The 14,297-nt window shown below is 35.5% G+C and overlaps 1 protein-coding gene across 15 annotated transcripts in view; it reads right to left on the minus strand.

Annotated features, from left to right (window-relative positions):
* LOC123542387 (myeloid differentiation primary response protein MyD88-like) overlaps nt 1-14,297 on the minus strand; it is a 75,981-nt gene that overhangs the window by 31,401 nt on the left and 30,283 nt on the right. For 6 of the 15 annotated variants that reach the window (XM_053531784.1, XM_045328216.2, XM_053531785.1 and 3 more), the window contains one exon: nt 12,062-14,014. In XM_053531784.1, coding sequence (XP_053387759.1) covers nt 13,922-14,014 — 93 coding nt within the window. In that variant the 3' untranslated portion in view covers nt 12,062-13,921. Of the gene's footprint in view, nt 1-352; nt 419-2,114; nt 2,295-4,112; nt 4,355-12,061; nt 14,015-14,297 lie in introns of those variants that run through there. The other 9 variants (XR_008368683.1, XM_053531787.1, XM_053531783.1 and 6 more) reach the window with 5 other exon arrangements.

A 14,297-nucleotide genomic window follows, 5' to 3' on the forward strand; every position in this document is an offset into this window, starting at 1 on the left:
CGCCGCTATGCCGTTTGACGCCATGACGTAATAAATGTGACGTCAGAACAGTGTTTGTTGTATAATAGTTCACTGTTTTCTGCCATCTTTGTTTAGTAGGAAAATGAATCAGATCGTGTTAGAATTACGTATTGGCTGTGAAACATTGTTAGATATCTTAGTACGATCACGTACTTCATTCAGACAGTCTTAATATACATTTATTTTATTGAAGGAATGACTTTCGATTTGTGTGTATTAGGTGTTTAGAATAGAGTGCACTTTAACAAAACCAAACAAAAATTAATTACCAAAATACGATAATATCCGATTTATTGATTCATAATAACATTTATGAAGAACAAAGTATTACCTGGAATTTCCATAACCATTTGTGGAGCCGCACCGCGCTTTTCTGCGTATACATGGCAATCTTTCACTGAAATATCCGTACAAATTATGCATGTCGCAAACAAAGAAATTTTATCTTTTTCTCATAATTTATTATGTTTTATTTTTCGATATTTATGCAAGTAAAGTACCTTTGTTGACAGCAGTGTAGTGGAACAAACAGAACATCATCATTTCCTTGCAACATGAAATATTAAATGAACGTTATAGGGCATTTCACAGGGTCACGCTATATAACAGTTCATAATATTGGGAATTCCACCGGCCGGACTAGAAGGTGACCGTTGTAAGCAGGGTCTACTAATGCAGGTAGGACTGTATTTTGCGCTTTAAACATAAATTTTACACGATGACTTTTAAAATTTTTATTTTGTTTCAAACAATCATTAATAAAGAAAAAAAGACTGTTGTTATATTAGCTTTAAAATGAAATTGTACGTTATTTCCGGAGTATGTGTTATATCTGCACGCAATATCTACAGCTAGAACTTCTATTTCTGTCACAATTTCATATGGTTCGCTTCCATCAACTTTGGAGGTTTTATAACAATAACTTGCTTCAGAAGGTCGGCGTAAATCTTTTATTGTTAACTTTTGTTTACATTGTTAGTAAAGATACATTTTGTTTTCAATTTAAATACTCTTCCTGTTTCAGGTATCACTTTGCGAAAAGTAATGACTGAACCGTGCCATGAGAAAATCAACATAGTGGGTTTGCGACCAGCAAGGATCCAGACCAGCCTGCGCATCCGCACAATCTGATCAAGATCCATGCTGTTCGCTAATGGTTTCTCTAATAACAATATTCTTTGAAAGCAAACAGCGTGGATTCTGACCAAACTTCGTGGATGTGCAGGCTGGTCTGGATTCTTGCTGGTCGCAAACCCACTATGTTGGTTTTCTCATGACGCGGCTCAATTATTATATTTATTTTCCTCAACTGAAACAAAATTGTTCAACTTTTGTAAACTTGACTAATTTAACTTTAGATCTAACTTTTGTTCTGTAATTTATTAATATTTGAAACATTTTACTGAACACAGATAGACTGAAAAGTTATAAGACGAAGTTGTGAAAACATTTATTTAAAAAGGACACCTGTCGTCTTGTAGAATAGCTATTATACTAAACAGAATGATTTTCGTGAAGATTTGTAGGAGGGAAAAGTAGGTCACTAGATTGTAGTAAGACATTCCTAAATACGTTCTACATCGATCTCCGTAATGCTTTACCCAGTTCACGTGGCGTTTTTTTTTTGTTTTTTTTTTTTTACGAAATTCATTTAAGGTGTCTTAGGAAACCTTTAATTTGACATCAAAGCCGTGATCCGCGGGTATCCTAAACTATATACGGTCAAACTTCGTTAACTCGAGCTCGGGTAATTCGTACACCACTCTTCTCTCGAGCTCGTCATCCGGTCCCGGAAAAAACCTTTGCATAATGAATTTTATTCGATAACTCGAACAAATTTTGCTGGTACCTTCATGTTCGAGATAACGAAATTCGACTATAATAATTTCTTCGTGTCAGTTTCGGGACCTAATGTTTGGACAATGATCATTATGTAAAGTCAATAAATAGAGTTTACTAGGCTATTTAAGAGTACGAGTTTACCAGTCTTTTCACAAACATAATCTCAAGATTACAAACTGCTAGGTGCAATGTACTACTTTATCACACGTGTTGCAGCATCATGGTGAACTATTTCTTTCACGCATACTTACCCCAGTTTGCTTGACTATTTTGTACAATATCAATACGCCCCATGTTCAAAAGGTCTCTGAAAAGGTCGCCAATGGTACAAGATTTCTCGGACATTTCAGTGATAAGCTCATTGGTTGGGTTCGGATTATCACTAATGTCTTTTACTTCCTCAGGTGAGAAATGTTCCTGCTCTGCTATACCTGTAGAGATAGTATTTTTGTCTTAGATAAGAAAATAACTAAAATGTTAGACATTTTAGTCGAAGCCCTTTAAATTACCAAAACATTTTTGTACTTAACAGATCTGACATAATAAAACACAGACACTTAGGCCTACATGCTCTGTAGTCTTAGAAGAATGCATGTTGAAAAATGGGCACAATGCATAATGCAAGAGTGGCAATGCATTCTTCCATCTTGCACCTGTCACATTGTCGCAGCTATCTTCAAAGCGATACACCGTGTATTTTATGTTTTTCTCAACATCACAGGAAAACAAACTTGATGTGATATACCTATGTTTGTATTCTTTCCAGCCTTGATGCTAGGGAGGTAAATATGACACTGTCATGGCTGGACGTTAAGTGCTTTTCCACCAATTCCAAGTGGGGACATTCGTCGTCTATCCACATTAAAAAAATCTATAACTTTCTACGGCATTTAATAATAGTATACTTAAACTGTCTTTTACATTTGTATAGAGAAATAGTTTTGATTTACCGAAAATGTTTTGAAAAATCCCCTGTACTGATCACATTTCACAATTCAATAGAACTACTGAATACCTATTATTCAGCCCACATGATATAACCAGGTTTAAGTACGAGTATGGGAACCATGTCAATGTAGAAAATGTAACATGAAATACATATTTTTAGCATGACAAATGGTTAGTTTAAACATAAAATTTACGGCAATACAATATTGATAGCAGCTTTAGCGTTCAGAATTTTAAAATCTTCTGTTGAAAATAAATTTACTTTAAAAGAGATTATCTAAACTTTTGAGTACTGCTTGAGTTAACGAATATGATCTTTATCCGTAATTTTGGAATATCGCGGGGATAATGAAGGATGGTTCTCGCGAAATTAACCGATTAATGTCACAAACCAAAAGTGCTACGAAACCTTGCTAGACACATTTCAGAGAATGAATGTATCTTCTAAGTAAGATTTCTATTGTCACATTTGCTTACTGTAAAATCACATAAAAATCACACTGATGTGACCTGGAAGTTCTACAGATACTGAAATTGAGTTTCTCTTCACCAAATACAACCTCCTCTCCATTTTGTCTACATAAATGTCAAAAAAGTACACAAATAAAATTCCAGCAGAAACCAGAATTTATTCAGTCCTCTTTGGACATGCAAAGTAAATAAATAATGTTCAAAACCCTCTCCGCCATCACGAGACTAGGCAAGATGGCTCCCACGCTGGTCCCTTTACTATAGTTAGACTATTAAGCCAAACCCACATAGCGTTAATTCTGTCAATGTCCGCTCGAAGCCGATGTACATCTGTGTTTCTTAATTATGCGTTTTTCTTGTCCTTGTTGTCAGTAGTAAAAGTGGAAAAGTTCGCGACAAGGACAAATGCACGAAATCCGGAACTTTAAGAAATTTATGAAAATTTCGGCCAATCTCAATTTTCCCGTTCACCAAGACACGTCACTTTAGTCAAGTAAAGATACACAACTTTTGCTGTGGCACATCATTTTTTTTTTCGGAGACAGACAGGCTATTCTGTCTGGAACATTGTCCTTTCTTTCTCTTTTGCATAATTTATGACACACTCTCTTTTGATTTCGGCTTCCTGACCGGCATTTATGCTTCTAATATGCCTTTCATTTCGGATTTGGAAGTACAGTAAACTAAATCACATACATACATACTTTTCTGTTAAGCTTTCATCTAAAAAAGGACATGAATCTGAATAAACCCTCTACAACATCAACAGCACCATACACTTATATAATTTAAAAGAAACTGACATTGCGATTTTCTTTCTAAAAACTTACCTGTAAAATTGTTAAAAACATAAATTCCAGAGCCGTCTTTCAATTCCACTAGCTTTCCGACAGGGTTTAAACGGTCTTCCAGTATTTTCGAAGAGGCAACATTTAATGCATCGAGTGGCGTTTCGCTAAACAAGTTTTCTATATTGTCCGCACTTAAATGAGCGCGTGCCATGCTTTAAAGCTGCTTCTGTATTGTGAAGTACACTTAGTTTAGACTTAATAAACGGGTAGACTGGTAAAAGCTTTGAAATTGAATCCAGGAAGTAATATATCTGGGGGTTTTTTTTATCATATTTATACTCTACAAAAAAACGAAGGAGTGACTTGTAGTTAAATTTACATGTCAGTATAAATACCTTTTATTAAATCGTTTTATTATACTCTTAACTTATTTGTTTTTTTCATTATTAATTCACTTTCGCTATACTTTTCGAAACCCATAGATATATGCATGCTCAATAAAACAGCTATTCCACAATTTGTTATGTTGCAAATTTATTGAAAATTACTGAAAGTTGTTTCTTGATATTTAGCGTGAATTAAGATTTATTTTTGTTTAATTCAAAATGTTTGAAAATATGCATTGACGGTAACCAGCGACAGCATCTAAATGACATATACTTGATCAAAACAATATATTTAGAAACATTCAATGGAAAAATTGGTACAAAAGAATGGAATCAATGGTGGGTAACGCAGATTAAATGTCAGCATATGTCTGATACAAAAATAATAGCACTTTGAGTTCAATTCAAAATGACAATTGATATTTTGTAAGGCATAGATCATAAAAACATTATAATAAAACTAAGACAATAAAACTAGTGTATAAATAGCATAATTACAGATTAAATGATTGACATATATAATGAATTTTTGATGTAAAGTCAGACTTAATTTTCGAAATTTTCGAGTCATGGGTTAATTCTAGGAAAAGCCAATGGTTGGGTGGCTGTTTTACCAGATGCCGCTCTGAAAAAACAGATGGACCTGGTCTTCCATCATTCAAAGTTTGAAAGGCAATAATGACCCATCACGTTGTGTCAAACGTTAATCCACTCACAACACCTGTACACACACACTAAAAAAGATTATACGCTTGTTTGTGAAACATATATAGATTATGGTGAAAGGTAAATTCCATGAAGTGATGAGTCGAAGTAGTTTTCGGATTAACAGTAAGAGATCATGACTTACCTGGTATCAAAGTAAAAGTTAATTCACTTATTTATTTGGATCTCTTTTGAAGATAATATATATATTCATTTTTAAAATGTTGTCCATAATTATAGTTGACATTGCCTTTTGCAAAATTTTTAACACTTTGGTCTGACATAGTGAGTTTAAAATTACGAAGAACTCATACAACTTAATTCGTGGTATGCCTATTACTTCAGATTTAAGTTCTTTTACCGATTACACTTGTTTTTTGAATAGCAATGCTTTGTGCGTAATCAATCAATACATACAAGCATAACTTCATAAAACTTTGTGTATAACTACAGATAATAAAAAACAAAAAAGTATTACGATAAGCTAATTATAGAAAAGAATGAAATTGATCTTAAATTACAAACCTGTAAACTGGCTACCTCCATTGAATATTTAAGGAGTCGCCAATTATACTTAGGTTCTAATATAAGCAAAGAAAGGTGATCTTTCATACATGGCTCATCAAAGTATAACAAAGCACAAAATTAACACCGAGTGGAGTCCCATTTTGTTGTAGACAAGTAATATATGAGATATGGCAGAGGAACTTTCATGACCTGTCAAAACTTATGTTGACTTGCCATGTGGCAATGATTTTTATAAAGCTGATGTGACTTAAGAATCAGTAACTGATTTCAAGATCTTACCAAATCACAAGTCGCCTTGCGCCTGTTCAACATACACTTCAGATGTTAACAACATATGATGTCACTTGTTCAATTTTAATACTATTTTATCTTTTATAGTTGGTCGGTGAACTGAATCTAAAAACAACATATACGATAAACTCATCCAACAGGCATGACAACCCTATTGTTTGGATTTAGTTTTTATGTCAATAAAAATAATTTATGGAAAAAGTCTTCACTATTGCACCACCGCCATTCACCGCGCACCCAGTGAATTATGACGCGTATCACCTTAGAATGACAGAAGCACTTTCTAAAATTATTTTTTTCCCTAATCTCAGTAAAATCATATGCATAATTTTACCAACAAAACAATTGACCATAGCCTACCTCATTTTTTTTTCAAGCAGTTAGCAATAACCAAAAATTATTTACAGCCAAACAACATGTGAATTGTCAAATATTCAACAGTTTAACATGTAAGTGAATATTTTGGTTGGTACATTCTACAATCACACTAGGCTGTTTAAACAGTATATTAATTATAAGACAATTCAAACCAAAAATCAATCTAAGTTTTTATAATAGTATCTAACTTAATTGTATTACATGACACCATTAAGCTATTAATTTTCTCTCAACGATTGTCATTTTTTTAGTTGCAGTGTTGAACATCTAAAAACTAAAGAAACCGAAATTAAATAATAGATAGTGCATGACACGAGCCCACTACCTGACAGTAGGTCAGGGCCAAACTTCCACATATACTGTGCCAAAACCCAGTGAAACTAACAGTGAAACATCCGAAACTTTGGTGCGCAAATACTTTGGGCTATACAAAAAAATGACAATTTTTCTAATTTAGGGGCCAACGTCACAGATCTAGATGATCCGCGCGTTAAACCATAAAACAATTTCGCAACTTTTAGTTTTGATTGCAAATTAGAGCAAACATGATTAATGCATTTTTGTACAGGGTATGTCTGATCTGAAATAATCCACAAACCATAAATCACAAAGAACCAATCTGAACTTGGGTTTAGTCAAACTTTTGAGCTTCGGACACAACATAAGCCATTATGTTATATGTCACCATAACCGACTATGTTGGACTATAGTATTTCCCGACGAATACCCCGTGCACGAGCTAAGTGCTGACCAAATCAAATTTGGCTCTATCATATGTGTTCGAGCTAGGCGCGTTGAATACCAATGTGAAAAGTCAGCGGCTAATCACAGGACTGATTAACAGGTGACCCCAGGTGAAAAACTACACGGATGGACAAAACCCTGTTTGTGCTCTACTCAATCATTCAGATACGGAAACCATTTTGAAGACGACACACCATGGACGGAGGTGCAAAGTTAAATCAATGCTCCCCCCAAGCCCACCATACCTCGTGCCACCACACACCAACGATTTTACATGTGGTTGGGGATCTGAACAGATGAATAGGACAAGTGAAAAACCCAATTCGACTGCATATGCATATGGTTGATCCATGGCTCTTCGTTATAACATACGCGGTCACAAATCGGCACTTTTCTCGTTATTAATCAAAAGCAAAAAAGTTAAAATTGCAGTAATAATTGTAATGTACTTTTGAATTTTTTATTTATTTTTTTAGAAAAGAATGGAAATCATTTAAACTTTTTTACACGCAGCTTAATGCATTTTTCGCACTTTTGTACTAAATTAATGGTTTTACAACATGTAAAAAATGTAGTCAGTAATATTTTAATTTTTGTATTGACTTTGAACTAGTTTGAAATTTTTTTATTTCAATAAGAAAGTAATGCTTGAACAAGCAAAAAGTTGGATTTTAATATCACCATACATCAATACAATACAACATAACTTCACTTTCCGGAACTCTTTGTTGTATAGTCCTACAGTATACATTTTAAATTACAGAACAAGACCAAAAAGTTCTTACGTGTCACAGTAACATTCTAGAAAATCTTGCTAAAGTATTTGAATCGTCTAAAATTACTAAAGCTGTAATACTGGCTCCCTCCATTTGGACGTGGTTGAAAAGAGGTGGCGCCAATAAACTGAACTATACGAGTTCTAAATATAAGCAAAGAAAGCGGGTGAGTCGTTGCATTAAGTGGCTTCATGTGTTACAAATGTTATGAAACATGCTGAACAAAATTAAACCCGAAGTGGCATGTGAACAGACACGAAGACAATATTCTCTAGTGTAACAAATGTAATAAATCATTCGAGCTGATATGGCACGAGGGAAACTTTCATGGAACAGAGAACCCAGTGATTTGTCCTCAATGTGGAATGCTATTTTTATCACAACCAGAATATTGTACATTAAGAATCAGTACTGATTTCAAGTTCTTAGACAAGTTAAAGCCGCCTTGCCTGTTCATCTGTTCAATTTTCATACACTTCAATGTAGTAGTAGCAACATATGATGACGCTACACTTACCAGAGTGGGACGTCAAACAAAGTTTTGATTACGTATGTTGTTCTTTGTGTAACTTAGTGGCCTGGTCGGTGTAACTGAAACTTTCTTAAAAACAGAACACTTATGACAGTTCAAACAATATCATTTCCAACGATGAGCAATGCACAGTTACATATAACTGTTCAGCCGAATTTCAAAGTTATAATCAATGTCCAATCAAGAAATAATTTATAGAAAAAGAGTGCTTTAACACTATTTATGCACGATTGGTGGTCATACGTCGTTCAAATAATTTCACGAGGGCGCAGCCCGAGTGAAAGTATTTGAACGACGTATTACCACCCGAGTGTATAAATAGTGTTAAAGCACGTTTGTGCTATAAATTATTTCGATTCTAATATGCCCTTAATCTCAGTAAAACATTAGGTAGAATATAGAAGCGCTCTTTCTTAGTCGCAACAAAAACTTTGACGTCATAGCACGTAAACGTGACGTCATTCTAGCGTAAGAGTGTTTTAACAGAGGCAAGCATATTAGAATTAACCTTTTAAAACAGTTCTATTTACAACTCTATTAACAACATTTCGTATCTATAAATGTATTTCAACCTAGCTTTTAACGATGATAATTGAGTTTCAGCTTATGAGCGCGGGACCATATCCCTAGCAAGTCACCTAGGCTGTTCCCTGAACACAGTATATATTGAGTTTATAAAGGACAATTCAGGAAAACACAGGAGATACATAATCTAAGTTTCTGTCCACATAGTAATTAAACTTAAATTGTTTACGACGGGTGTTTAACACTCTCAAGCTACTGAAGATTTTACAATCTCGAAATGTACAGTTTTTTTTTGTAAGTTTTAAAATCTTAAAACTCTGAAAGAAATACCCAAATTAAAATAAACTAGAAATGTGTCCATGGGACACAGATGCCCCCACTACATGACATTAGTCAGGGGCCAGAACTCCTACAATACTGAATGAATCCGGATGCGAAACCCCAGGTGCACAACTACACATGCTGACCAACATTCCTGTAAACTTTGGTGATTCTAGGTCAAATACTTTTGGGGCTATGCGCGACACAACATTAAAATGACCAATTTTTTACTAAGTCAGGGGCCATAACTCCTACATGACTGGATGAATCCGGACGCGAAACCCCAGGTGCACAACTACACATGCTGACCAACATGCCTGTAAAGTTTTGTGACTCTAGGTCATATACTTTTGGAGCTAGGCACGACACAACATTAAAATGACCAACTTTTAAAAAGTCAGGGGCCATAACTGCTACAGGACTGAATGAATCCGGACGCGAAACCCCAGGTGCACAACTACACATGCTGACCAACATTCCTGTAAACTTTGGTGATTCTAGGTCAAATACTTTTGGAGCTATGCGCGACACAACATTAAAATGACCAAATTTTTACTAAGTCAGGGGCCATAACTCCTACATGTCTGGATGAATCCGGACGCGAAACCCCAAGTGCACAACTACACATGCTGACCAACATGCCTGCAAAGTTTTGTGACTCTAGGTCATATACTTTTGGAGCTAGGCACGACACAACATTAAAAAGACCAATTTTTACAAAGTCAGGGGCCATAACTTCTACATGACTGAATGAATCCGGACGCGAAACCCCAGGTGCACAACTACACATGCTGACCAACATTCCTGTAAAGTTTTGTGACTCTACGTCAAATACTTTCAGAGCTACGCGCGACACAACATTTTCGGAAGGACGGACGGACGGACAGACGGACGGACGGAAGGACGGAAGGACGGACGGACAAGAGCAAATCTATATGCTCCCCCCAAAGTGGGGGCATAAAAATCCTAGCCATTACACTCATTTGGGTTGCCACTACATACCACTGTTTTCATGAATGAAAGTGTGATCCCTTAGAAACAGATGAATACGGACACAGTAAAAAATCCCGAAGCTCTTACGGTTACTGCATATTGCATATGTCGTTGATCCATTGGCTCCTGCGTTATACATATCTGTTCGGTCACAAATGCGGCATCATATTGGTCTTCCAAGAAATTTAATTAATCATTGAATACAAAAATATGTTACAGGAATGTGGCAGTAATGGGATGGAAGTGGTACTGTAGTTTGTTTATAGTTTTATTTTTCAGGGGAAAGAATCGGAAATTAATTAATGCTTTTCTGTACCACGGCACCATTAACTGCTATTTTCGCATGGTTTTCCAAAGTAAGGCGTAAAATAAATTTTGTTTGTTTCCGGTAACATGCTAAAATAGGGTAGGTAGGTCGGTATTTTTTAATATTTTTATTGACTTGGACTTTTCGGAAATTAATTTTGTGTAAAATTGAATACAAATAAGAAAGTAATGCTTTAACAGCAGCAGAAAGTTGATTTTTAATATCTCTGACCATGTTTAAAGCATAAAAATAGGAACGAATAGCAACAAAAATTCCACAATGTCCGGAGCACATCTTTCTGCCTGTATAGCGTCCTTGATAATAATTTCTAAATTACAGAACAAGAGGACCAAAATGGTCCTACGTCGCTCACCTGAGGAACATCTGGAAAAATCTTGCTGAAAGTGTGACTTTTTACCTCACATGAGTTATTGTAATCGCTCGATGTTCGTCGTCCGTCGTCTGCTCACACTTAGCTTGTGTATGCAATAATAGAGGCTGCAGTTTTTACTTGATCTTCATGAAATTTTATTAGAATGATTGTCTTGATGAAATCTAGGTCAGACTCGAATATTAATCACATGGGATTAAAAGTTCAAACAGAAGGTCAAATACCTTACACAGGATTTTCATGAAATTTGATCAGAATGTTTGTCTTGATGAAATCTAGGTCAAGTCTTGGGTAAAAAAATCTAGATCATCCAGTCAGATCAAAGAAAAACTGTGTGTATGCAATAGTGGGGAATTTTTTCACTGATTAAAATGTTTGTCTTGATGAAATTTAGGTCAAGTTTGAATATGGGTTTTTTTAGAATAAAAAACTAGGCCACCTAGCTGAATCTTTTATAAAAAACATCTTGTGTATGCACTAGTGTCTGCGTTTTTCATCGAATATTCGTGGAATGTGATCAAAATGTTTGTCTTAATAAAATCTAGGCCATGTTTGAATATGGTTAATCTGGGATAAAAACTAGGTCACCCGGTCAAATCGAAGAAAAACTGTGTATTGCAATATGGGCTGTACTTTTCATCGGATATTCGTGAAATTGATCAGAATGTTCTTCTTGATAAAATCTAGGTCGAGTTCGCATATGAATTTTCTAGGGTCAAAGACTAGGTCACCTGGTCAAATCAAACCAAAACCTTGTGGATGCAATATGGGCTACATTTTTCACTGGATGTTCGTGGAATTTGATCAGATTGTGTGTCTTGATCAAATCTAGGCTAAGTTTGAATATAGATCACCTGCCTGTACATCAGTTGAGTGGTCTTTTATATTGTGAACGTCTGGAAGAACTGAATTTACCGAAAACCGTGCTTGACTTTAAAACCAAACTCGGCAAATTCTATTGATGCATCTGAGGTTAACTGAATGTTGTAAATACTGACATACCGTACAGAAATGAACGGCGACAATGCTTACCCGGAGAAGCAGAAGATAAGATAAAATAAGATTTTTTTTATGTAGGCAAGAAATATAACAATACAACATATGCTCTGACTGAGCTTTTTAACCGTCTTTACTCAGGCTATATGCCAATAAGATAAAAAAAAAATTGTTTCATATAAAATTCATCTACTTCAGATCAATTTTGATACAGTTGAGATTTGCACTCCGTCGTAGTCATATTTTCCGCAAGATATCCATACATTTGCTGCAAGAAAACGAAAAGAAAAAGGGGTGTTAAATAGTATGCAGTGAAATGCAAGTCAACTGAAATCAGGTACCCTCATATTACCACATTTCAGAAAGCGGTCCACCAAACAAACACACTAATTTCGTTTTCAAGTAAACAGCTCAAAACATGTAAATATCATGTGAAGCATCTTATTTAATGTAAAATACATTTTACGAGTGAAAAAATGCCCATTTGGCCACAGGTTATCGCGCAAATGTGCTAAAAATAGAAACAAAAATATCATTTAATTGTTAGGGCCTTTTTGGACTACATGTATACCACGGAGGGCCTTTTTTGGACTACACCACGGAAGCACATTAATTTTCCGATCAATAGATGGTTAAAGTTTTTAACAAATGATCGAAAAGAGATTTCAATGCATTAGGAACAGATATAAGTTAGATCAGTAAGTAGAATAAGTAAGTAGATCCTTTTCAAGCAAATGTAAATCGCAGCCAAGCACAGTATTCAGCATATTCGATCTGATCAACTCTTCTCATAAGAGGTAGATCTACTGAAATGTGGAATTCCGGGCATGCGCAGAAACGGCTGCATCTTCTCTGCAATGAGAAGCATTCGTGGAATATACCCCACGCCCTGAGCAACAACTTAACAGTTCCAGCTAAATTTCTATAACGAACTAGTCAGTATCTTTCAGTATGGACAGTACCATTAACTGTTAAAATGGGTGCTTACCAACGAAAGATACTGATTGAATAGCGAATAGTAAAGATCATGATCAGACTGCACAGAATACGATTATATATACACAATATTAATTGGAATCATATAACAGATATTCTAATAATTACGTACAATTACACAATGTCAAATCGGTATCATACCGGACATGTATAAATAATTGTTACGAACGATTACATCTACATAATGTTGAATTGGATTCATATTCAAAAGTACAATGATAAGGGTTTAGAAAATGAGGTTTGTGCAAGCATTTGTGACACAATCGCAAGATACTCGCACACCACATTTTTTTTTGTATACGTGAAACAAGAGTAATCTGAAAACACAAAATAATGAGAAAGGGTGCACATTGATAGTACATAAAATAAAATATCCATAGAATCGATAGAGAATATAGAGCTACTGAAGAATATATTTGAGTCGCGCCATGAGAAAACCAACATAGTGGGTTTGCGACCAGCATGGATCCAGACCAGCCTGCGCATCCGCTCAGTCTGGTCAGGATCCATGCTGTTCGCTAACAGTTTCTGTAATTGCAATAGGCTTTGAAAGTGAACAGCATGGATCCTGACCGGACTGCGCGGATGCGCAGGCTGATCTTGATCCATGCTGGTCGCAAACCCACTACGTTGGTTTTCTCATGGCGCGGCTCATTTCCTTTACACCTTGACTGTATAATTTCATTTCTTTCGTCTTTTTGCATAACACGGCATTAAATGTCTTCTTTTTGCAAAACATACATGTAGTTATAGCAAAATTGAAGGTGACATTCTTAGGATTACATTTATGCTGACGTTGCGTCAATCTACTGCGTCTATCATCCCGCGGGCAAGAAGAATTATACGTAAACTTCGTTCCCATTCCCATCTTGAGCTTTAATGTCATGCACTATTCCAGAGTTTCCATAGCTACATGTAAACTTCGTTCCCATTCCCATCTGGAGCTTTAATGTCATGCACTATTCCAGAGTCTCCATAGCTACACGTAAACTTCGTTCCCATTCCCATCTTGAGCTTTTATGTCATGAACTATTCCAGAGTCTCCATCAGGTTGATAACGATCTTCTGATATCTGGCAATAAAGGGAGACAATAAAAACATTGGATTCGGTTATATTATTTACAATGCTTGTTTATAATCAAACCTTTGGCAAATATATGAGGAAACAACTATCGAAATTAAGATTGAAGAAGAAACAGATACATTCTAGCATAAAACTGCTGTTCTTGCCACTTTTCGGGGGTGTTTTAACAGGAGAGAAAACGTGCGTTAACAGAGAGATTGTCGCGCTCGCGTGCTGTTATAACACCTTTTTATATATGCGCGTTCTGTGGCAAAGCGTAAACGTCATTCAG

Source organism: Mercenaria mercenaria, chromosome 19 (genome assembly GCF_021730395.1).
Source record: "Mercenaria mercenaria strain notata chromosome 19, MADL_Memer_1, whole genome shotgun sequence".
NCBI lineage: Eukaryota > Metazoa > Mollusca > Bivalvia > Venerida > Veneridae > Mercenaria > Mercenaria mercenaria.